Source organism: Phascolarctos cinereus, unplaced genomic scaffold, assembly GCF_003287225.1.
Source record: "Phascolarctos cinereus isolate Bilbo 61053 unplaced genomic scaffold, phaCin_HiC Scaffold_4;HRSCAF=312, whole genome shotgun sequence".
Lineage (NCBI taxonomy): Eukaryota > Metazoa > Chordata > Mammalia > Diprotodontia > Phascolarctidae > Phascolarctos > Phascolarctos cinereus.
The window spans coordinates 248,223,052-248,248,675 of NW_027555847.1; the positions used below are offsets into that span (position 1 = coordinate 248,223,052).

At 41.6% G+C, this 25,624-nt stretch overlaps 1 protein-coding gene across 1 annotated transcript in view; it reads right to left on the reverse strand.

Moving 5' to 3' along the window:
- The window catches only part of MYO15A (myosin XVA), a 134,415-nt gene that overhangs the window by 93,000 nt on the left and 15,791 nt on the right, over positions 1–25,624 (reverse strand). Inside the window, 6 exon segments of the mRNA XM_078151742.1 lie at positions 2,550–2,711; positions 4,913–5,026; positions 5,566–5,629; positions 8,542–8,645; positions 23,556–23,652; positions 24,746–24,820. Of these exon segments, the coding sequence (XP_078007868.1) occupies positions 2,550–2,711; positions 4,913–5,026; positions 5,566–5,629; positions 8,542–8,645; positions 23,556–23,652; positions 24,746–24,820 (616 nt within the window).

The following is a 25,624-nucleotide window of genomic DNA, read 5'->3' on the forward strand; positions in this document are numbered from 1 at the left end:
CTTCCAATGCAATGGTCACGTCTGTTCTCTTCACATTTCTGTGCCTCAGATGCATCACCCCCCCCACAGTGCTAACAACTGACAAGTAGGCTTTTAGGAATGTGATTAATACCAGTGTCTTTCAGCACTCCACTCCCTGAGGCACCTCTGTCAGGAAACCCTAGGCTAACTTACTATTGTGAAGGAGGAAGACACTTGGTGGAATACACACAGAGTCTGAGTTTCCTCTGAACTATGGATGAATCAGACTAGTCCTTTGTGCACTAAATCTGCAACACTTTTCCTTTTGTGAGCCTGGATCTATACCACATAGTCTATGTACAAAGAAGTAGGATGAGGGGAGGCTTCCTTAATCAAGGAGAGGAGACCCAGGAGTATCAGTCCAAGAAGGGGATGGGTTAAGGCTTTCTCAGAACAAAAGTGTTGCTGGCCGTGGTGGTGCATGACTATAATCCCTGCTACCGGAAAAGCTGAGGCTAGCAGACCACTTAAGTTTGGGGGTTCTAAGCTGCAGTAGGGCTAAAACTGATTGGGTGTATAGATTAAATTGGCAACAATATGGTGAGCCCCCAGGAATGAGAGTCAGGCTGCATAAGGAGGGGCAAACCAGCCTAGGTTGTAAACGGAGAAAGTTAAAGCTCCAGTGTCCATCATTAATTGGATCAGGCTTGTGAATGGCCACTTCTTTTCCAGTCTGGATAAGATAGGGAGACCTAGCCTCAGAGAAAGGGAGGCAGGGGGAGGAGGGATGGACAGAGGGAGGGAGGGAGGAAGGAAGAGAGAAAAGGAGGGAGGAGAGAGAGAGCAGAGGGAGAGAAAGAGAGAGAGTAGGGAGGGAAGGGAGAGAGAGAAAGAGAGGGGAGGGAGGGAAGGAGAGAAAAGGAGGGATGGAGAGAGAGAAGGAGGGATGCAGATGGAGAGAGAGAGAGAGAGAGAGAGAGAGAGAGAGAGAGAGAGAGAGAGAGAGAGAGAGAGAGAGAGAATGAGTTCAAAGAGTATAAGGAGCTAAGAAAAAGCAAGCCAAACTCCATTTGCTTTCCTAGGTACCCCAGGGTACCATCTATAATGATACTTGGTGTAACTTTAACTTTATAAATCATCCCACAACTGTTATATGTTTGTGGTTGTTACCAGCAAAAAATCCCTAAGGGACCCTCTAAAAGGTTGTGGTCTGCCTTCATGAGAAAGGAGAAGATGGGAAACTTTTTCTAAAAGAATCAGGGAAGATAGAAATCCTCCAAGAGGGTAGGCAGCCCAGGAGGTGGCTAAAGAACAGCAGGGGCCCCAGCTTGGGAACCAGAGACTTCTCCAAGGGTTCCTAGCTCCAGAAGGCTTCATGCCCTCACATTCTTCCTGGCTCAGATTGCCCTCTTGATGCCCAGGGCACCACTTTGCAAAGAGGGGTTGCAGAAAGCTATTACTTTCAATATGAACCTGAGAAATGGGACACATAATCTCTGGGGGGATACCACAGGCTGCCCTTTACCTCTCTACATCCCTGATACTATTGTAGTGACACAGAATTAGAATTCATTCTTTGGGTAACCTGTGTATTTTTGCAGGGACCTATTGCAGACAACAGTTCCACCTTGGTCATTTACCCCCCAAAGAACAGGCTTAATAGTGGGAATTCCAGGCCAGGTTTGGGGGCACAGGGTAATTGAGAGGAAATAGGAAATATTTTGAGTATGAGAGAGCTTTGTGATTCCCTGGAATCACACCCTAGAAAAGGATATAGGGACAGTGGTTAAAACCTGAGGAGAGCAAGATTGGGGTAGGGGTGAGGGATTCAGGCTGCTAGGAGCATGTTGGGGTTGGGGTTTAGGAGTAATCTGGAGAAGAGAAAGGAATCTTCATCACTGTTTTCAAATATCAGCCATTCCCCATGTCATCTGTATGATTCCCCCAAAAGGGAGAAGTGAATTTTTAACAAAAGCAGCAAACTGTGGTTAGACATAAGGGAAAGCTTTTCACTAAGTGACAAAAGAAGGCTGTTGGGACTCTGTTCCTAGACACTTTGTGTGGTGGAACGAAATACCATACATGGTACATATTTAGATATTCACCTGCCTGAAGGCAGGGATGGAGCTGTAGCAGATGACCTCTTGAAGGCTTTCTTCCTCTGAACTTCTGAGGCCATAGATGCTTAACCAGGGGTCCAAGGACTCCCAAAGGTTTGTGGATAGATTTCAGGGGCTTCTTGAACTTCGATGGGAAAAATTACATCTGCATTTTCATTAACCTCTAACTGAAATTTAGGATTTTCTTTGAGTATGAGTTTTAAAAAAAAAACCAAAGAAACATTATTCAGAGAAGGAGTGCATAGGTTTCACCAAAGGGGTCCATGATACCAAAAAAAAAAAAAAGGTTAAGAACTTCTAACTGAGAGTCATAGGCAGAAAAAGCCCTTCGGCAGAAGGATCTTTCAAAGCCAATGGCTCATGGTTTTAGTATGTAGGGACTTCTACACGTGCTTCTGTGAATGATCTCTCCACCTCACATTCCACTTCTCCTCCCATCCTCCCAAAGTCTCTCTGGCCACAGATTACCTCATACTTTTCAAAGTACACATTGCCCAAGTGGAGGATGGAAGACAGAATTCGGAAGATGCTGTCCTGGTCTTCAATGCTAAAGTTTAAAACCTCCATGGCACTGAGGAGTCTCTGGAAGTCAGCTTCATCACTTTTACCCAGGATCTCACAGTTGCCACCCTGGGGAAGAGAAGATAGAAGATCTCTCTCTCTTTCTCTGGCAAGTAAATCAGATGTCTACTCACTAATGTGCTTTCTGGTCTCTTTTAGCCTCCCTATTGTGGTAGCTAATTTACATTGGTTAAATTTCTACAATTATTCCTTCCACATCAGAGGGGTTGGGGCATGATGCACCCACGATCTGGAAAATCCATGTAAAATGTTTTGGCCCTCCCTTCATACCACAGAAGTCTGAATTTTTTTCTTTTTCTTTTATGAGGTGTTTACAGGACCTTCTTGTAAAATCTGGGTTAAGTATTTGGTCATAGGCTATATGTAGGTCAATGTTAAGTAAAAATACTACCCTTGGTATGTGTCATCTGCTGACTTTCATATTCTTTTCACAAATCTTAACTTTTTACTTATTTTAACTTTAAAAAAGAAATTGTGCATATTTATGGTATTAAAATAAAATATGTTGATATCATACAATGCCAGACATATATTTTATGCATTTCTGAATTTCTAAACTTTTTCTGTGCCTGCTGCCCTTTACATGTTGTCTGCAACTTCCACAAAACTCCCCAAAATTCCCATTTAAATTTTTTTTCAATTTTTTTCTTTTTTAAAATTTTGTATTCATTTAATTTTTTTATGTGGACTCATGACATATTGAAACCATGATGTGGAAGGTATAACTATATGTCATTATTATAATTGGAGCTGATATCATTTCTCTTTTCCATTGCCCATTTTTATAGTACTTTTGACAAGTACTATTGTGCTACACATATATACGGTATTTTACTGTGTATAAAACATGCATAAAATAGACATGTTTAAAGGATGAGATAAAGACGAAATAAACAGCATTTTTAAAACAAAATGTGATTTTGTTTCATCTCAGTAAGAAGTTCTAGTTTTGTGCTCATGTGTTTTGGGTTGAAACCTAAGGGAATCTCAATTTTAAAAGAGGTCATCAGGCATTTCCTGAACCCTCTCTCTGCTTCACTGGTTTTCTTTGAAAATGGCACATGACGGGCAGCTAGGTTGTGCAGTGGATAGAGCACCAGCCCTGGATTCAGGAGGAACTGAGTTCAAATGTGGCCTCAGACACATAACACTTCTAGCTGTGTGACCCTAGGCAAGTCATTTAACCCCATTGCCTAGCCCCCCCCAAAAGAAAATGAAACATGAACAACAACAACAATAATAATAATGCTCAAGTGGGGCGGGGAGCATATCGAGAGGAGAGGGAGGAGGATCTAGTAAACAGGCCAGGGTGTCAGTTATTAAGCTGAAGGAAGCGTCAGCCTGAATTTAGAGATTGTACCTGGAGCCCAACCAGAAAGGACTTTACTCTTCTTAAGGACTGGACAAAGGAGCTAGAAACTGGATGGTCTGGCCGTGAAGCCCGAGCAGCTCAAGAGAGAAGCCAGACTTATTTTTAAGCTAAAAAAGGCTAGATTCTAGAACTGTGCTGGGTACTTATAATGTGCCAACCTGTTCATTGTTTTTACTCTGAAATGATGTTTATACTGAGTTTTAAGGTTTGCAAAGCACTTTAGAAATATTATCTCATTTGATAAAATTTTAGAGATGAGGAGACTGAGGCAGACAAAAGTTAAGTGAGTTGTCCAGGGTCACAAAACTGCTATGCATCTGAGGCCACATTTGAACTTGGGTCTTCCTGACTCTAGGTCCAGCACTTTATCTACTGCACTGCCCAGCTGACCACACTATGGGTAACCAGACCTGATACCCTAAATTACTTGACAGTGTGATATTTCAATGACTCACTCACCCTAGGGGGTTTGATCAGGTGATAGGGACTGGGCTTGTATATAGAGAATCCCCAAATGAGGAAACTCCTTCTGCCGAGCTAGGTAGAAACCTCTGTAATTTGTAGGCTTAGCAGTGAGAGGTTAGGTAGGGCTTAGGGTCACACAGCCAGCATGTGTCAGCAGGAAGACTTGACCTTAACTGACTCTAAGGCCAGCTCTCTCTGCACTTTGTTTCTCTAGGAGAAACTCTCTATGGAGAGACAAGTGTGTGTGTGGAGGTGAAGGGGGAGAGGAGGCTAGGTTACAACTCAAAGAGGGGAATCTTCCTTTATTCCTTGGCTTCTGGCAATGAGTAAGACCCAGTGTTCTGTTTGGAGGGGATTCAGGCATTTCTGTAACAGGCTCACAGCTCTGCCTCTGGATAGTTGTGGTTTTTACCTGATTCAGGTAGTAATAGGTCTCAGCTTCCTGAAGACTGAAGGTCTGCTTCAGCTGGGCTGGGAGTCCTGCCAGCATCTCATAGAATATGTGGTAATTTCGTTCATTCTTGGCCTGTGGAGTTGGGGGGAAGAGATGTGGGGGAGAGGGCACAGTTTATTTTATTTTTTTCTCAGTAGAAACAGAAGTTTTATTCTAGCAAGTCTTCCGCGAGAATTGGGCATCACCTACCCAGGGCGGACTGGAGTAGGGAGGCAGGATACAAGCAGCAAGCAAGCAGTTATATACCCCTAGACAAACAAATTCTAAGAAAACCCCATCCTCCCACCTTTTTATTTTATTTTATTTTTTTTCACCTTTTATCTATTTATTTATTTGTTTGTTTGTTTTTGGTATATAAATTTATTTATTTTTACCACAAGATTCTGAATTCCATATTTTCACCCCATCTTGCTCCTCCCCCCACCCCAAGATGGCATACATTCTGAATGCCCCTTCCCCTAGTCTTCCCGCCCTTCTCTTATCCCCTTCCCCTTCTATTTTCCTGTAGTGAGGGCACAATTTAGCACAAGCTAAAGAGGAGGTGACTTCCCCAGCCCAATCCAGTCCTCCCTCCCACCATATTTATATCCCTTCAGTGTGGGGAGAGGTACCTGAAACACAATCCGGGATTTTTCAAGGAGGTACTGAGACGTTATGGCACCACAGATCAAGCCGCTGGAAAGAGAGCAATGTTTTAAAGCAACTTCTGACTCCTCCTCTGAGCATCTCAAAGCACATTAGGGTGCAGAGTAGGTGGGCAACACTTATACTTAACGACCTTCCCCAGTCCCGGTTCTGAATGTAGCCATGAGAACTAAGGATAGTAGGAAATGATCATTTGGGTTCAAAAGATCTTCTGCTCACAGGTCTATCTACTCCTCCCAACCCCAAGAAAACACCAGTAGCCAGAGACCCTGTTGAAGAGTTTCTTGGGCCTTGGACTGGATTTTTGTTTGTTCGTTTGTTTTGTTTTTTGGCTAGGCAGTGGGGTTAAGTGGCTTGCTCAGGGTCACACAGCTAGTAAATGTTATGTGTCTGAGGCCGGATTTGAACTCAAGTCCTCCTGACTCCAGGGCCGGTGCTCTATCCACTGTGCCACCTAGCTGCCCCCTCCACTGTGCCACCTAGCTGCCCCTCAAATTTTTTTCTTTCTTTCTTTTTTTTTAAAGGCAATTGGGGTTAAGTGACTTGCCGAGGGTCACACAGCTAGTAAGTGTCAAGTGGTTGGTCTGAGGCCGGATTTGAACTCGGGTCCTCCTGACTTCAGGGCCAGTGCTCTATCCACTGCGCCACCTAGCTGCCACTGGACTGGATTTCTGAGTGATGATTCTGGGCAAGGAGAGATTGGTGACCTTCATGTCCCCTGTTCTTCTCCCACCTCCATTTTCAGTTCTATATGTTCCAGCTTCATATGGATTTTCCAAGATATCCACTGGTTTGGCCAAGAACAGAGACAGGAGAGTGCATAGCAGAGGTGACTGATCCCCTTTCCCTCACAAATGCTACCTTGAGCTCATCACAGCTGACAATAGGGAGACGCCCTAGGACCCCAGAGTCCAGGTATTTGGCAGAAGGTAAACAAATCACAAATGCTCAAATAAAGCCCATAGTGGCAAATGAAGCCTAGGTTGAGTTGAGAGTGGAAATGTTGAGAGCAAGGATGTAGGAGTGCGGTTGAGTGAGAGTAGTTACCCCAATGTCTCAGCTAGAAGCAGTTGCTTAGTCAGTCAGCCAACAAGCATTCATTAAATGCTTATGAATTGCCAGTCAATCAATAAACATTTATTAAATATCTACTATGTGTAAAGCATAGAGGCTGCTGGACAGTTCAGTGGATAGAGCACAGGCTCTGAAGTCAGGAGAACCTAAGTTCAAATCTGGCCTCAGACACTTACTAGCTGTGTGACCCTAAGTCACTCAACCCTGTTTGCCTCAGTTCCTCATCTGTAAAATGAGCTGGAGAAGGTAAACCACTCTAGTATCTTTGCCAAGAAAACCTCAAATGGGGTCACAAAGAGTTGGACAGGATGAAAAAAACGACTGAACAAAAAAACCACATATATGTATACATATATGTACATATATATATGTATATACACATGCATGTAACTGTGTATACAACATATATCCAGTGTAAATGGAAGATGATCTCAGAAGGAAGGTACTGGAGGGGCACAGGGTTAGGGGTTGTGGGAAGACTGGGAAAGAACTACTACAGAAAGCGGGATTTGAGGTGAAGCAAGCTAAGGAAGCCATGAGGCCGAGGTGAGGAGAGAGAGCGTTCCAGGTATGGGGGATGGCCATCTGAAATGCCTGCAGTAGGGAGATAGTGTCATATGGGAGGCGTAGCAAGAAGGCCCTTGTTGGAAGATTGTGGAGTATGTTGAGAAGAGTAAAGTACAAGAATACTGGAAAAGTAGGAAGGGACGAAGTTGTGCTGGGACTTTAAAAGAGAAGAGAAAAAAAAAACATGGATAGACTTGCACCAAATAATGAAGAGCTAAATGAGCAGAATTAAGAGAAAGTTGTATACAGTAACAACATCTGGGTAACTAAGTCATTTTGGCTATTATTAATACCCAAATTAACTACAAAGGGCCCATGATGGAAGACTATGTCTATCCAGAGAAAGAACCGATTAATAGAAGTATTTATAAAATGATTATATACATATATATATATATGCATATACATACATACATATTTGTGCCTAATGATAGCCATCTCTAGGGTGTAGGTGGGGAGGAAAAAAGGAAAAAAAGAATTACATGATAACTTTATTATATCTTTAAAATGAATAGCAAGTTGTACATAATAGATTTGCAGTTTCATGTGCAATCTTTTTTTCTACTATGTTATACAAATGCTTATTTTATTTCTTAAGTCCAGAATAAATAAAATTTTTTAAAAAGATAGAGAATGTAAAATCTTATCTTGGAAGTAATAGGGAGCCCCTGGAATTTATTGTGTATGTATATATGTATGTATGTATGTGCACGTGTGTGTGTTAGGGGGGATCATACAGTCAGACATGTGCTTTAGGAAAATCGTTTTGGCAGCTGAGTGAAGGTGGATTGGAGGAAGACCAGTCTGAGGCAGGGAGTCCAGTTAGAAGGCTCTTGACGTAGTCAGGCAGGGAGGGCATGAGGGCCTACATCAAGGTGGCAGCTTTGTGAGTAGAGAGAGGAGATGATATCTAGGCAAAACACTGTGGAGGTAGAAATGAAGAGTCTTGGCAGTAGACTGGATAAGTATAGTGAGTGCCAGAGTGCCAAAGAGTCTGTGGGCCTGGAGACTTCAAGGTAGATGTCCTTGGACTATATCTAAGGGCAACTCACACTCACCGCATCCTAGCTTTAGAACTAAAAGGTACCTGCAGGTCAAGTTGAATACTCTCACTTTACAGGGTCACACAACTAGTGAGAGTCCAAAGCTGAACCCAGGTCGTCCTGACTCCAGAACCAGTGCTGTATCTACCCCACATTGCCCCTGCCTCCTGGTGATCAGATAGCTAAGAATGCTCCTCCCTTCCCATCCAGAGTTCTTCCTTAGAGGAGGACCCTCTGACCCCTCACTCACTCACTCACCTCTCCAAAAAGATCTCTATGAACTTCCCAAAGCGACTGGAGTTGTCATTCCTCACCGTTTTGGCATTTCCAAAGGCCTCCAGCAGGGGTGTGGCCTCAAGGATCTGGCCCCAAGACCACATAAAACAAAACCAATGAATCCATCAGAGAAAAGGATACAGGAGGCATGTATGGGTTAATATCTCTGCTGAACCCAGGTGACCTGAAGACCCTCCAAACCCAGGACTCTCCCTCATCCGGGACCTAAGAGCCAGCCTTGGGCAAAACAGAATCCAACTAGCTTCCTTGAACCTGCTGACTTTTGGCCCCTACAGAGGATACAGAGGCAAAGACTGGGCAGATTTCAGAGGCTACACCACCAGAGAAGAAATGGCGACAGCTAGAGAACCAGAGATAGGCAGTAGATTGTGGGAAAGGTGGAGACAGTTGCTGCCCACCATCTCAGACTATGTATTAGCCTATTTCAGTAAGTAGAGGGGAGTAAAGGGTGAGAACTTTGGAAAGGTAGGAAGGAGCCAGGTTGTGTGTTTAAAGACACAACAGAGGATGCTGGAGGTAATAGGGAGCCACTGAATAGAGGAGGGCAGTATGTGAAATTTGACCTGACCCAGGAAGGACAAGAAGCCAGGAACAGAACTCTGAGGTCATCCCTTATTCCAGAAGAATGGTTTTACCCAAGCTTTTGCTAGGCACAATTTCCCAGGGATTCTGACCGGAACTTTATTTGGAGGGGAAAAAGCAAGTAGGAAAAGAATCTAGTCAACTGCTTAAGGCTATATGTTATACCATTCTCAGCCCAAATTAGTGTTAGGGCACTGCCATCCCCTCAATCACTACCAGCCTCACAGCAAACCAGCTCACTGCAAGTCCATCCACTATCGATGCATGTTCACAGCACGCCCCTCTCTGCTCCCTCCCCGCTGCACACTCTTCACTATGACCCCCACCCACCCTATGTTCCCCATTGCTTCCAAAGACCTCCACCAAAGTCATGGGCTCCAGGATCTGCCCCAACTATAAAACCAACAAAACAAACCGAACCAACCAGAACAAAACCAATGGCCTCTTCAGGAAGGAGGACCCTGGGGTGGGGGTGGGGGTGGGAGTGGTGTATAAGATAGGGGTCGTGCAGACAAGTGGTGGTTGGAACCATCATTCTGCTGGAGCCAGAAGGTCTGAAGCCTCCATTCACAGCAAACTCCTCACTGCTACTTCTATCTTCCTCCTAATTCCAGCCATTCCCCCCATTTACTGCAAGCCCCATGCACTGCCAATCACCTCTATGCAAAACTTCCATTCACTGCAGACCCGCCTGCAGTGACTATGCTCATCCCTGTTCTGCCATCTTCCACAAATGGGCCACAGTGGTTTCAGACCCCACCCATGGCTTCAAAGGGCCCTTGTTTGTGTTTGGGTCAAAAGTGCTGCCCCCCCCAGTTCCCTCCTCCCCGATGCCCACACATGAACACATGCAACAGACCATGCACGCATGCCAGATCCTATGTACCTTTATCTTCAGGAGCACATGAGTCAGGGAGAAGGAGGGGGTCAGGAACAAGTTCTGGGAGTCAATAGCAGGACTGAAAGTCATAGTCCCTACCCCACCCCCATCATGACCTGTTACCCTAGGTCAAAGCTGGACCAACCCCACTGTTCCCCTGTCCATCAGACACTGAGTGATGGAGGAGGAGACCCAAGCTCAGGGTTCCCTTTCTTTTCAGTCTCCCTAGCCCTGAGTCCACAAACTGGAATATGTCCACAGACGGCTAGCTAGGGTGGTGAGCATTCTGCAAGCCTTATAAACTGAGGATCTGTTGATGGACCTGGGGAAGTTTAGCCTGGAGGAAAGACAATTATCTTAAAAAACTTGAAAAATTGTCAGTGGGGAGAGCCAGGAGACTTTTCTGTTTGGTTTCAGAAGGCAGAACCAGGAGCAAGAGATGAAAAGTTTCAGGGAGGCAGATACGGGGCCAACGTAAGAATGAACGAATGTCAAGTAGGTGGTAAAGTGGCTAGAGGGCTGGGCCTGGAGTCAGAGAGACATGAATTCGAATTTGACCTCATATACTTACTAGCTGTGTGACCCTGAGCAAATCACTTAAGGTTCCCCATTTGTAAAATGGAGCTCATAAATGGCACCTAGCCTCCCTGGGTTATTATGAGGATCAAATGAGATAATATTTACAAAGTGCATAGCACAGTGCCTAGAACACAGTAGGTGCTTGTAGGGTTCCTGATTGGGGAAAAGCCATAAAATACAGTAATAAGTGAAAAACCATAACAACTTAAGCTCTGCGAAAGGTGGAAGCCCAAACATGGTGACCTGTTAAAAATCATAACTTAGATACTGAATCATAACTTAGACACTGAGTCAAACTTAAGATACTATGACCTATGAAAGCCATAACAAGAATATGGCGACCCATATATGACTGGTACATGATCAATACACAAACTTACATTTGGGCATAGCATTGACTTAACCCCCAAGCTCATTGCTAAGCAGAAAACCAAAAACATCCACCAATCAGCAGTGAGGCCTCTCTAGCTCCTCCTCCCTTTGTCTGTCTTCTATCATTACCATGGGGATCTTGGGGGTTCTTTTGCAGGGATCCACCACTGGTCTGGCCACCGCCCCAGACTGCTGATTATCTGAGCTTTTGGCCAGGATCCATCATATTGGCAGCCAATGGAAGTAACCCAATTGGTTAACCTGCCACTTATAATCTGGAGCTCCTTGGCCTCTTTGGTGTCGTACCCACTGTTTGAGAGGCAGGATTCTATAGGTGGTGGAATTCTGGACCTTACGGTGCTCAATACTGTTTTTTAAAAAAGGACTAGAACAGAGACAGCTAGGTGGTGCAGTAGATAGAGCTCCAGCCTTGGAGTCAAGAGGACCTGAGTTCAAATCCGACCTCAGACACTTGACACTTACTAGCTGTGTGACCCTGGGCAAGTTGCTTAACCCCAATTGCCTAACCAAAAAGCAAAAAAAAAAAAAAAAAAAAAAAAGAACTAGAACAACCAGAGTTGTAAACCAATGGAATGGGCTGTTTTGGGAGAGAGTGAGCTCTCCATTTCTGGGAATGTTTAAGCCAGAGGTTCTCTACCTTTTTTGCAACATGGACTCCTTTTCATGGGGCAGGTAAGTGGTTAGAGCCCTGGGTTTAGAATCAGGAGGATGTGAGTTCAAATCCAGTCTCAGACACTTACTAGCTGTGTGACCCTGGGCAAATCACAAAAATGTCTGTTTGTCTCAGTTTCTTTAACTTTAAAATAGGGATAACAATAACACCTATCTCGAAGGGCTGCTGTGAAGGTGAAATGAGATAATATTTGCAAATAGGGATCCCTCTTCAGAATAACATTTTTAAATGTATAAAATAAAATACAGAGGATTATAAAGGAAATAATTTCAACTATATTGAAATAAAGATATAAAAATATCTTAAAAGCTGGTTCATGGATTCCAGGTTTAAAAACCCTCATACTTTAAGCAGAATCTGGATGACCACTTATCAAATGACACTTTGGGTAGAAGGGTGGACAAGAGAATGTTTAAAGCTCTTCCAACTCTGAAATGCTATGATTCTATTAATATATGCTGAGACCTCTAAGTCAGGGCCTTATCTCCACCATCCCCACCTCTGACTTCCAGGTGCCAAGAGCCAATGAAGTCAAGGAGTTTGATGTGACCTAGGAGAGAGGATCCAACTTCGGTAATGAAAACAGCTGGGGAAGATAGAAGTTTTAGAGCAGGAAGACAGCTCAGAGGTCATTAATCTCAGGGCCCTATGACTGCAAGAGTCCTACAAGCTCTGATATAAGCAGATTCAAGAAAATAGGCATGGGATCAGAAGATATTGTCAAGAACTCAGTTGTCACTGATCTTGCAATGCAGAATCATTATTACCTAAACCGGGGTGGGGAACCTGCTGCCTCAAAGCTTCGTGTGGTCCTCTAGGTCCTCAAGCGTGGTCCTTTGACTGAATCCAAACTTCTGGACTCGAGGACCTGAGTTCAAATCCAGCCTGAGACACTCACTAGTTGTATGACCCTAGACAAGTTATTTAACCCAGATTGCCTCAAAAAAAAAAAAAGATAAGAGGATACAAAGAAATCTAAGATATAGTTTCTGATATTGATGTTTTGGTCTCTCTCTGCCAGGCTCCACGTGACCTCAATTAAGGCTGCAGGGACAAGGGGTGAGCATGGTCCTCAACAGGGGCAGCAAAAAGCTATTATGAGGTTTCAGCAGCTTCCCCTGTAGCTGTTTTCTCTCAAGAACAATCATCCAGTTTCTTCCACCCCACAGCAAATGGCAGTTCCTGAGTTGACCCAGCTTCAGGGATTTGGGCAGGAGAAAAGAGTCAGACTTGATATATGTGCTGAGCTTGCTCTAATGCTATTGGAATAGAAAAAAAAAAAAGACTTCCAGCAAGAAAGCTGGAGAGTTTCTATAAAAGTACAGCCTCTCTCACCATTTCAAAATATCTAAAAAGGTACAAAAGAAACCAGAAAACCAAACATAGACATATACTTAATAATTTAAGAACTGAAAGAGGAAGATGGAAATAAATCCACAAAAGAAAGGTAGGGAAAGGAACAACATAGAGATTGAGGAAATAAGGAAACACTATAATAATTTTTGAAAAAATTTTAATTTAAAAATAAATTGTAAACAAAATAAATTCCTAATACAATGAAGAAAACTTATGGTGTTTACAGCAGGTACAAGTAGAACCCTAGAAAAAAGGATGGAATGATCACAAGAACAATGAGAATTTTTGGAATGTTTAATAATCTGAAGGATTCTTTAGGACTTCTGACTAAAGAGGTGACATGTTGGGACCCAGAGGAGCCCAGGTCCTCCATAAGTCTACCTAGGAGACTTCTAAAATTATACCAGGAAAAACATGATAAAGAAAACCAAGGAGAAAGCATTATAAGCTATAAGCATCCCTCCAGTACAGGCCTACACAGGAAGTTTGCTAGAAACTTACAGAGGCTGTGAACAGAGACAAGGCAGGTTAGGCAAAGAAGGCACAGTGTATAAAACAGGGATAGACCAGTGCCAGGTCAGTACAGTGCTGAGCCTGAGCCTGTGCCTGGGCCTGTGTGCTGAGCCAGCAGAGGAGAGTGGGCCAGACCTGAATCCAGGCAGCCCATGCCCAGCTCAGGGCCTGGGCAGTCTGCATCTGAACCATAGGAGGAAAAAGAATCAGACTAGCACCTGGGCAGCCCAGCACCCAAATAGCCCACACCCAAGGCATAGCAGAAAGCAAAAAAATGCAGGCTAGTACTTGGGAATCAAAGTACTTAGGGTCTTGAAGGAAGCCTGCAATTAAAAATATCTGGTTGGGACCTGTCAGATCACAGCAATGCACAGAGTCAACTCCAAGTTTGGTGCTATGCAAGGGAAAGGAGGCAGATAGGTGGCAAAGTGAATAGAGCACCAGGCCAAAAGTCAGGAAGACCTGAGTTCAAATTTGGCCTCAGCACTTACTTGCTAGGTAACCCTGGGCAAGTCACTTAACCCTGTTTGCTTCAGTTTCCTCATCTGTAAAATGAGCTAGAGAAGGAAATGGCAAACCAGTACAGTATCTCTGCGAAGAAAACCCCAAAGGAAGTCACAAAGAATCAGACACAACTGTAACAAGTGAACAACAAGGAGGAAAAGGAGACAAAAGCGCCCGAGGCCAAAACCAAAGACAACCCACAGGAGACTGAGCCCAAGTCCAGGAATTTCTGCAGAGGTTGGGGCCTAGTTTTAGCCAAGGCATCCAGGACCAAATGCGGTCTGTTCCTACCAGAGGGTGTATTGGTAAATGCTGAACAACTGACTCTCTGAAAATCGGAGGTGTGGATGCTCACAATGAGAATTTAACAATTGACTCTCCAGAGCAGGTTTGAGCTGGCTCCAGCCCACTGCTGGTTCGTACCATTCCACAGTATGGGAGACAGCAAACAGAGTCTGACCCAAGTACAACCTGAGCCTGGAGAAACGGGCAAACAGAAAGGAGGGAAAAAAAACACCAGACGTGAAGAAGTGCTATGGCTAGACAGAAGCCCAAGAGGTAAACTCAAAAGAACAGAATAATTCCACAGGTTCAAGTCAAGTCTTAGGGAAAAGAATGACCTGTTTGCAATGACTGCAAATAGTACCTAGAAAAAATGAAATAAGAGATAAATGTAATATTAAATGAAAGGAGGAGGAAAGAATGGGAAGGAGGGACTCCCTGAAAATTGTGGCAGACCAACCAGAAAGCAATGACTCCGTGAAACAAGGAATATTAAATAAAATCAAAAGATTCAGGGGATGGGGCGGGGAATAGAAAAAAAGGATGTGAGACATGTACTATAAAAATAACTGACCTAGAAAACAAATCAAGGAGAAAAAAAATTTAAGAATCGTTGGACTACATCGTCACCACTATTACTCAGTATGGTACTAGAAATGCTAGCTATAGTGATAAGATAAGAAAAAGAAATTGAAAGAATAAAAATAGGCAATGAGGAAACAAAACTATCACTCTTTGCAGATGATATGATGGCATATGTAGAGAATCCTAGAGAATCAACTAAAAAACTAGTTGAAACAATAACTTCAGCAAAGTTGCAGGATACAGAATAAGCCCATACAAATCATCAGCATTTCCATATATTACTAACAAAGGCCAACAGCAAGCAATAGGAAGAGATATTCCATTTAAAATAACTAGAAGGTATAAAATGTGTGGGCGTCTACTTGCCAAGACAAACCCAGAAACTATATGAACACAATTACAAAACACTTTTCATACAAATAATGTCAGATCTAAATAATTGGAAAAATATCAGTTGCTCATGGGTAGGCAGAGCCAACACAATAAAAATTACAATTCTGCCTAAGTTAGTTTACTTATTCAATGCCATACCAATCAAACTACCAAAGAAGTATTTTATAGAGAGAGAAAAAATAATAACAAAATTCATCTGGAAGAACAAAAGGTCAAGATTGTCAAAGGAATCAATGGAAAAAAATGTATAGGAAAGTGGCCTTGCAATTCTAGATTTGAAACTCTATTACAAAGTGATAATCATCAAAATAACCTGGTACTGGCTAAGAAACAGAGTGGTGGATCAGTGGAATAAATTAGGTACATAGTAGACATGACCGTAGTAAACTAGTGTTTGATAAACCAAAAGATCCAGGCTTTTGGGACAAGACCTCACTAGAAGACACAAATTGCTGGGAAAATTGGTAAGCAGTTTGGCAAAAAACTAGTTATAGACCTGACACCATACATCTCACATCTCCTACCAAGAGATGGTCCAAATGGATAAATGATTTAGACATGAAGAGTGATATCATAAGTAAATTAGGAGAGTATGGGGGGAAAAAATGTACTTGTCAGCTCTATGGATAAGGAAAGAGCTTCTGATCAGAAAAGAGATGGAGAAGATCATGGGAAGTAAAATAAATAATTTTTATTTCATGAAATTAAAAAGCTTTTGCACAAACAAAACTAATGCAGCCAAAATTAGGAGGAAAATAGGAAACTAGGGGGAAATGTCACAGCAAGTTTCTCTGATAAAGGCTTTTTTTCCTCAAATATAGAAGGAACTGAAACAAGTTCATAAAAATAAGAGCCATTCCCCAGTTGATGAATGGTCAAAGGATATGAACAGGCAGTTTTCAGAAGAAGAAATCAAAGCTATTGACAGTCACATGAAAAAATGGTCTAAATCACTACTGATTAGAAAAATGCAAATTAAAACAACTCTGAGGTGCCACTTCATACCTATCAAATTGGCTAATATGACAGAAAAGGGAAATGATAAATGCTAGGGGGATGTAGAAAAATTGGAATAGTAATGCACTGTTGGTGGAGATGCAAATTAGTCCAACAATTCTGGAGAGCAATTTCGAAGTACACCCAAAGGGCTATAAAAATATGCATACCCTTTGGTCCAGCACTCACTACCACTATTAGATTTAGATCCTAAAGAGATCAAAGAAAAGAGGAAAGGATCTATTTATACAAAAATATTTAAAGCAGCTCTTTTTGTTATGGTGACGAGTTGGAAACCGAGGGGATACCCAACAATTAGGGAATGGCTGAACAGGTAGTAACATGTGATTGTGATGGAATATTATTGTGCTACAAGAAATGAGAAGCAAGATGGTTTCAGAAAACCTTCAAATAATTATGCAAACTCATGAAAAGAACCAGAAGAACACTGTACATAGTAAAAGCAATATTGCAAGTAGTTAACTGTGAAAGAATTATCTATTCTGATCAAGACAACAATCTGAGACAATTCCAAAGGACCCAGGATGAAAAATGCTTCTCTACCTTTAGAGAGAGAATTGATTAACCCTGAATGCAGATTGAAGCATACCTTTTAAAAACTTTCTTTATTTTTCTTGTTTTCTTTTCTTGGTATGTTTTCTTTTGCAACATGGCTAATATGGAAATATGTTTTACATGGATTTACATATATAATCAATATCAAATTGCTTGTCTTCTCAAGGAGGAATGAGAAGTGGGAGAGGCAGAGAATGTGGAACTCAAAATTTTAAAAACTGATTGTTAAAATGTTTTTACACGCAATTGAGAAATATTTAATGAAATAAATTTAAATATTTCTTTAAAAAAAAAAAGAATCACTGGGCTACATGTAAACCATGACCATAACAAAACCACTAGGATAACCATATTCCGGAAAATCATAAACAAAAATCACTTAGATCTATTGGAACCAGAGTTCAAAGGGAAAACAAGAAAGATCCATTGGTCACTTCCTGAAAGATACCCCAAAATGAAAACTCTCAGGAATATTCTGCCCTCTTTTTCTTCTATACTCTTTCACTTAGTGATCTCATCCATACTCGTCAGTTCAATTATCATCTCCATGCAGACAATTCCTACTCTAAAATGTCCATCTCTAGTCTCTCTCCTGAGCTCCAGTCCCACACCATGAACCACCTTTTGGACATGTCAAACTAGATGTCCAGTAGGTACCTCAAACTCATCATATCCAAAATAGGGTTCATCAACTTTCTTTCCAAATCTACCACTCTAGAACATATTTAAAGAAATGGCAATTCCTTTGCTATGTCATCTTTCCAAAAAAGTTGAGAAAGGAGACATTCATCTCCTTTCATGAGACAAGTATTGTCCTGATAATAGAAGCAGAGAATGAAAACTATAGCCCAATATTGATGCAAAAATATTAAAATTTCTAATATCAAGAGCTAGTACTATTTGTAATGGAGAAATACTAGAAGTTTCCTGCAATAAGACTGAAGTAAAGTAAAGATGCCCTAAGCCTCCACTGTCATACCACTAGAAATACTAGCTATGGCAATGACAGGAAAAAAGAAACTGTAGGACTTAACGTAGCTAAAGTAAAAGCTAAATTACCCTTATTCAAAGACGCTATGATGATTTACTTAGAAAATCCAAAGAGTCAATGAAAAAATTAATCAAGGCAATTAATAGCTTCAGTCCAGTAATAGAATATTCCAGAAATCCACAAAATCCATCAGTCTTTCTACAAATTACCCTCCAAAAAAGCCAGAAAAAAAAGACAAGAGAGAAATTCCATTTAAGATAACAGCAAAATGCATTAACTCTCTGAAAATTAACCTGCCAAGACATTTCTAGGACTTGTGAAAATATAACTGAGATCAGTTTTATAGGGGGAAAAAAGAAGTCCTAAATAATTGAATACATAGTACACGTTCATGTCTGGATGATACAGTAAAATTAATTATACTGCCCATATTATTTTTATAGATTTAGCACTTATCAATAGATTTACTGAAGAGACACTTTATAGAATTAGATAAAATAATAAAAAAACTTTATTTGGAGGAGTCAGTGGTCAGGCTACATCAAGGCTATGAAACAAAAAAAGAAGTTGTAGGAGTCACTCTTAGGGCTATCAGATCTAAAATCATACTATGAAGCAGTATTTATCAAAACTGCCTGGTCTTAGATAAAATACAAAAGTCAATGGAATGAATTAGGTAAGCAGGACTTAGGAACAAAAATGCCCAACATGCTGGTGCTTGACAAATCCAAGAAAGCAAATTACTAGAATAGGGATGAGGCTGCTGGGGAAACTGGTGATTGCTTTGCCCCCCAAATAGGTTTAGATCAGCATTTTATACCTTAGGCAATAAGACTCCAGACTGATGTCATGTAAACATAAGAAATAGTACTATCAAAATGCCAGGAGCATAAAAGGTTAGATCTTTCCTGATTATGAGAAATAATTAAATAATCTTAGATACAATATTTATCATATATTTATATGATATATTGCTTATTAATGACATTTATAATATTATCTATATTTTACATGCTTATTGTTTATAATATTTCTATATAAGTAATTATTTTCTAATTATAAGAAAATAGATAGAGGCCAGGCACAGGGTATAGTGGACAGAGGAGCAGCCTCATAACCAGGAAGAACTGGGTTTCAAAGCTATCCTCTGACACATACCAGCTCTGTGACCCTGCATAAGGACTTTCACTTCTTAGGTCTCTAGGAAAGTCTCTAAGGCTATAAACTGCAGAGAAGTTGCTGACCTGCATTAGTGGAGGGCATTTCCTCCTCCAGGAGTTCCCCATACTAATGAAATTACAGTTCTAGTCCCTATCCCTAATAATGGATAAGGGGAAAATACACAACTAGAGAAGGTATGGGAGGAATAATAAAGAATTGACAGTCTTCATTACAGTATTTTAAATTAGAAAAACTTTTGAACAAATATAATCAATGCAGCTAGAGTCAGAAGAAGCTATACAAAGTGGGGAAAATTCATTTAAAAACTCTGACAAAAGCTTGACATCCAAAATCTATAGGGAATTAGCATAAACATAGAAGATAAAAACCATTCTCCAATAAAGGATATGAATAGGTTGGGATTTTTTTTTTGTTTTTTGAGGCAATTAGGATTAAGTGACTTACACAGGATCACACAGCTAGTAAGTATCCAAGGTCACATTTGAACTCAGGTCCTCCTGACTCCAAAGGCCAGTGCTCTATCCACTGTGCCATCTTGCTGTCCTGATATAAATAGTTTTCAAAAGAGGCAACTGGTAGCACAGTAGATAGAGTGCTGGACCTGGAACTGGGAAGACCTCAGCTCAAATCCAGTCTTAGATGCTTATTAGCTGTGTGACCCTGAGCAAGTCACTTAACTTCTGTTTGCCTCAGTTTCCTCAACTGTAAAATGGAGATCATAACAGCACTTACCTCCTAAGCTTGTTTTGAGGATCAAATGAGACATTTATAAAGTGCTTAGAACAGCACCTAACATGTAGTAGAAGCTATATAAATGCTAGCTATTATTATTCATTATTATTATTATTTCTACCACCACCACCACCACCACCACTAGTACTACTATTACTACTACTTACAAATAACAGTAACCACTTTTTTTGAAAACCTTAAAAAGTGGGAAAACTCATTTTTGGAGGGACCCTTAGTGATCTCATGAGCTCTTATGGGTTTAATTACCATCTCTATGCTGATGACTTTGAGATCTAAATATCCGGTCCTAGTCTCTCCTTTGAACAAATATTATCGCATTTGATCCTCACAACAATAGTCTTGCATCACCAATGGGCTTTTGAACCTCTCAAATGGGATGTCCTGTAGGCACCTCAAAATCAATATGTCCAAAACACACTGATTTGCTGCTGGTAAAACTGAATTAGCTTAAAAACCGTGGGAAACAATTTGGAATTATGCAGGAAGTGTTACTAAATTGTTCATATCCTTTAACCCAGAGATTCCATTGTCATCCCAATGAGATTATTTACAGAAACTTTACATGCACAAGAATGTTCAGAGCAGCATTAGGGAAGAGAATAAACATTGAAATAGTGGCTACTATGTGCTATGCACATAGTTTTTTACAAATATTATCTCATTTGATCCTTACAACAACTCTGGGAGGTAGTTGCTATTGTTATCCCCATTTTACAGTTGGGGAAACTGAGGAAGTCAGAGATTAAGTAGTTTGCATAGGGTCACACAGTTAGTATCCGAGACTGGATTGAACTCAGTTCTTCCTGACTTCAGGCCTTATCCACTGTGCCACCTAGCTGTATGATTTGTGATAATAAAAAAGTTGCTATGGTAAAGGACTAACCGATCTCTGCAAGGCCCCAGAACATTTCCTAGGCTTTTCCCCATCGAGGCTGTTGTTGTTCATAACGCATTCTCAAAGAGGACCAATGATATCATGAGGGTGCTGCCTTGACTTGCTCATGAATTGGACTTAAGTGAGGCAGAGCTACATGAAGTCATCAGCCTCACTCTCTCCTCTGGAGTCATAGGGGTCCAATGGCAAGACAGAAGTGAAGACAACATGACGCTTACTAGCTGTGTGACCCTGGGCAAGTCACTTAACCCTCATTGTCTCATTTTTTAAAAAAAGGCAGAAAAAAAGAATTAAAAAAAAGTGAAGATGGCTGGTGATGACTTGGAATGCAAGGGGTGATCACCACTGTTGTAGCCCCAAGTATATACCACAAGTATAAGTGAGCTGGCAGAGGGAAAAATGACAGGATGCTTGGACGAGGTCTATATCCAAGCAACGTGGAAGTCAGGGAGGTGCAAAGTGGCTCTATCCATTCCTGCTGTAGGGATTAAAACTGTACTTCTCCATCTTCTCTGTCACTTTGTTTTTTAATTCTTTCACTCTCCCAGGAGAGCGTTGATCCTCAATCCTTGCTTCTTAAGAATTTGCTTTGGTTTCTATTTGGCTGTTATTTTAAGATTGTCTTCTCTAAGGTAGTCATTCATTGAATTACTTTAAGTAATTCAATTATTTAAGCAATCCAAACAAAGTCAGGGCAGCTAGGTGGCACAGTGGATAGAGTGCCAGGTCTAGAGTCAGAAAGAGCTGAGTTCAAATCTGGCCTCAGACCCTCCCAAGCTGTGTAACCCTAGGCAAGTCACTTAACCTTGTTTGCCTCAGTTTCTTCATCTGTAAAATGAGCTGGAGAAGGAAATGACAAATCACTCTAGTATCTTTGCCAAGAAAACCCCAAAAGGGGTCACAAAAAGTCAGACTCAAATGACTCAACAATGACAACAAATAAGGTCATTCATTGAATTACTAATTTGTGTGTGTCTCCTTGAGGTAAATACATCTGAAAGAGGCTATACACAGTAAAGAATACATGGTAAGAAATTTTTTCATATTGGCTTTGTGACCATCATTTCCCTTAGGACAGCTAGTCATGTCACTGACTGGAGCGGGCAGAAATGAGCTGAGGCTTCAAACTTTAGCTCAGGTAATTAGTTAGTGCTAGAAGTTCTGGCTCAGTTTTATTATCCCCATTTACCTAAGCTGAGACATCAGCTACATCCCTGTTGCTGTCTGGTTAGCTCCTGCTTTGTCAGTTCACAAAATTTCAGCTTGATTTCAGTTCTGGTGTTTACAGATCAATTTGTTATTTTATCTGATGTGGCTCTTCTCCCTCTGTGGTCAGTTCTTTGATGTATAAATCTTTACCTTCCCCTTTGCCAGTGAAATTCCAACTGTACCCATTCTGTTGATGTAGGTAAAGAGTATATAAGATTGCTGAAAATGTTATTCAGGACCCGGTGATTTTTGCATATAGGGGGGCTGTGCTTTGAACATATAATAGACCAGTATTAAAATGTCTCTGCATGTTGATAAGTATGATTGGCAGCAGCACTTATCAATGAATACCTGAATTTTTTATCTTAAGAAATAGATTTTCTGAGGGAGCTAGGTGGTGCGGTGGATAGAGCACCAGCCCTGAAGTCAGGAGGACCTGAGTTTAAATCCGGCCTCAGACCAAACACTTGACACTTACTAGCTAGCTGTGTGACCTTGGGCAAGTCACTTAACCCCAACTGCCTAAAAAAAGAAAGAAATAGATTTTCTACTATAATATCTATCCATCACATAGAGAGGGAGATTCTTTGCCAAACTGCTGGAATTTTACTGGCTCACGATGAACAAATAATACGTGTCGATTTACTTTACGTATCTATAGCCTCCCAAAAGCAAAGAAAAGGAAGACCTGGATTCCCTAAGGCAAGAGAGTCAGCAGTTAGTAGGGGGAGATTTGTAAAGGATCTAGAGTAGACTTTCTGAGGCAGTTTTCTCAGGTACCTCATATTCCCATTGTTTTTCCCAAGCAGATTCAAAAGAAAAGATATCCCTTCCTCTCCCTCCAACTTTATGCAGCTGAGGGTGTTGACTAGAGTAAAAAATTGACCCTAATTTGGGAAAAGCTGGGAAAGAGTGGTACCACTCACAAGAGGATGGAAACCAATTAAAAGTAACTAACTGCTCACCAACCAAGCACCTTCTATATCTACACAACTGCTAGGCATGCATAGCGTTTCACACATCACAAGACCTTTACATATTTATGATCCTTCCAGAATTTCACTACAGCTCCATGAGAAGGCAGAGCAGTGTGCCTACTATTTGACAGATGAGGGCTATGTGATGCAGTGGAAAGGGGTTTGGATTGGGAGTCAAAGGACCTGGGTTCAAATCTTACCTCTGACACATATTGGCTGTGACTGACTCTTGGCAAATCACTCAGCTTTTCAGTGGCCCTAGGGAATTCTAAGACTAAGTTGCAGAATAACTAAGGATCTGTGTTTATGGAGGGAATTTTTTCATTGGGAGTTTCCTACGTCCAATGAAACCAAAGGTCTGAACAAAAAAAAAATGAGAGTTGAGTTGAAAGACCTCAGAGGTCCCAGGCTCTAAATGTGTAGTTCTGAAGTGGGTTGCAAGGTCCCATAGTGATGGTGACGGCCCTCGGCTTAGTACCAGGTCTTCTCTCTTCCAGCCCAAAAATATGTTTCCCTTCGCCAGCCTTAACGTGTTCCAGATGGATGTAAAATTCTCCTGTCTCTAGAATCCTCCAGGGTACAGGATCCACAGATTTCCCAGCCAGTCATGCCCACTGTGATGGAACCAGGGCAGGCTGGAGGAAGAGAGATGATGCTCTTACCTGTTGCATGATGTCCCGCTTCTGGTTCATGGTGGCCAAGTAGCGCAGAATCAGCTTTGTGGCCTCAGTCTTTCCTGACCCGCTTTCCCCACTAGATCAAAGACAGAGAAAAGATGCCCAAGTGGAGAGGGGAATCAGAGGGTCAGGAATGGAAACTGGCTCATTCCTAATAAAGAGGAAGAACAAAACTGACTCCATCATGGAGCAACCTTAACAATCTGGAACCTATGGGACACATATGTTCTTATGAAATTATGACACTTATGATACCACATTGGACCTGGAGTTAGGAGGACCTAAGTTCAAATCTGGCCTCAGACACTTATTAATTGTGTGAATCTGGGCAAGTAACAACCTCTGTTTGCCTCAGTTTCCTTATCTGTAATATGGAAATAATAATAGTCCCTACCTCCCCGGGTTGTGGTGAGGATCAGATAAGATAAAAATTGTAAAGCATTTAGCACAATACCTGGGACATAGTAAGCACTATTTAAATGTTAGCTATTATTATTATTCCTCACCTATAAAACAAGGATAATCGTAGCACTTATCTCCTAGGGCTGTTGTGAGGATCAAATCAGATAATAATTATAAAGTGCCTGGCACACAGTAGGTATTATATAACTCTTAGCTATTATTATGATAATTATTATTATCTATTAAATATATCACAGCTTGAGAATGTAAACTTAGAACCCACAAAATGTCATCACACCCTTGACATTTTCCACTTTTGTTTGATCCATTTACCCCTTTAAATCTATAAAAATGTAAAGCTTTGTTGTGCAGAATTGGAGCAGTGCTCAAAGCAATATGACTCGGTTTTTTCTTGTTCAAACAAGTAAAATCTGTTGTCTTATGTGACTTTCACTGGGTCTGATGGTTTTTTAGGTACTATATTTGTTTCCCAGGAATCCTAGTTTTGGAAGCATACAACCCCAGACATAGGCACAATCTGTGGAGTAAGAGGGTGAGGATCAGAGGAAATAGGACAAATACAGACACTGAGTGACGTGTCCAAAGTCACATAATAATTTGGAAACTAAAACTCAGAAACCTATATTTGACTTTCTTTATAAACTAGACAAATGACAGGCCCATCTGGAAGCTCAGAAATAGGGACTGGGCTTGGAGAACACCCCAACACACCCCATTCTCCACTTTCCTGGGGCTCTTCCTCTCACCTGATGATAATACACTGGTTGTGTTTAGCATCCAGCATTTTGGTGTAAGCAAGGTTCGCCGTCGCAAACAGGTGCCTGCAAAGGACAAATCATTTTCACTTTAGCCCTTTTGGAAGCATGGATTCTGACAAATTTCCAGGGTAAGGAAGGTGCATGATTGTGTTGGGATAGGAGTAGGGAAGGCAAAGGGGTGAGAGTGTGGGACAAAAGGACAAGGGGGAAGGAAGACTCCAGTGTCCTCTGCTTCCATGAATGAAACCATCTCAGGAATATGTATCTTCTCTACCTAAGGAGCTTCCTGGAAAGAAATATCACCATCTTTCAATTAGGGCCAAATCTAAACCATATCAGGAATATGGAGGTCTCTCCTCTACCTAAGGGGCTTCCTGGGAGGAAATATCACCTTCCAATCAGGGTCATGAGCACATCATTTGGAGAAGGGGAATGGTGTCCTCTTCTTAGCCACTTCAAATTGGGCTGCAAGGGACCAGACCATAGGATCTAGATGCTCAGGCCACAGCTCTTCCCTCCTTCCCAAAGTGACTGATTGCCATCTGGGTTAGGGTGTCCCAACGGGACAGCTCAGAAGCCCTTTCTCATGTCTAGATTTTCCTGGCTCTAATTTTAGTCCATTTCCTCTCATTTTTAGGACTACCGATGTGACTTGGTCAGCCAGACAGTTGACAGCAACAATCAGACTTACTATGCACTCAGAACAACACTTGCTCCTACCAGGACCTACATAGATGCCCACGCTGTTGGGGCCACTTTAAGAATCAGAAGAGTGGAACCAGTGGTTTCAGGGGCTGGGCAGACCCTTTAAACTCAGCTGCACTTGCAATGTCTCCACCCCAGAGTTTTGCTTCCAGGAACCCCCTT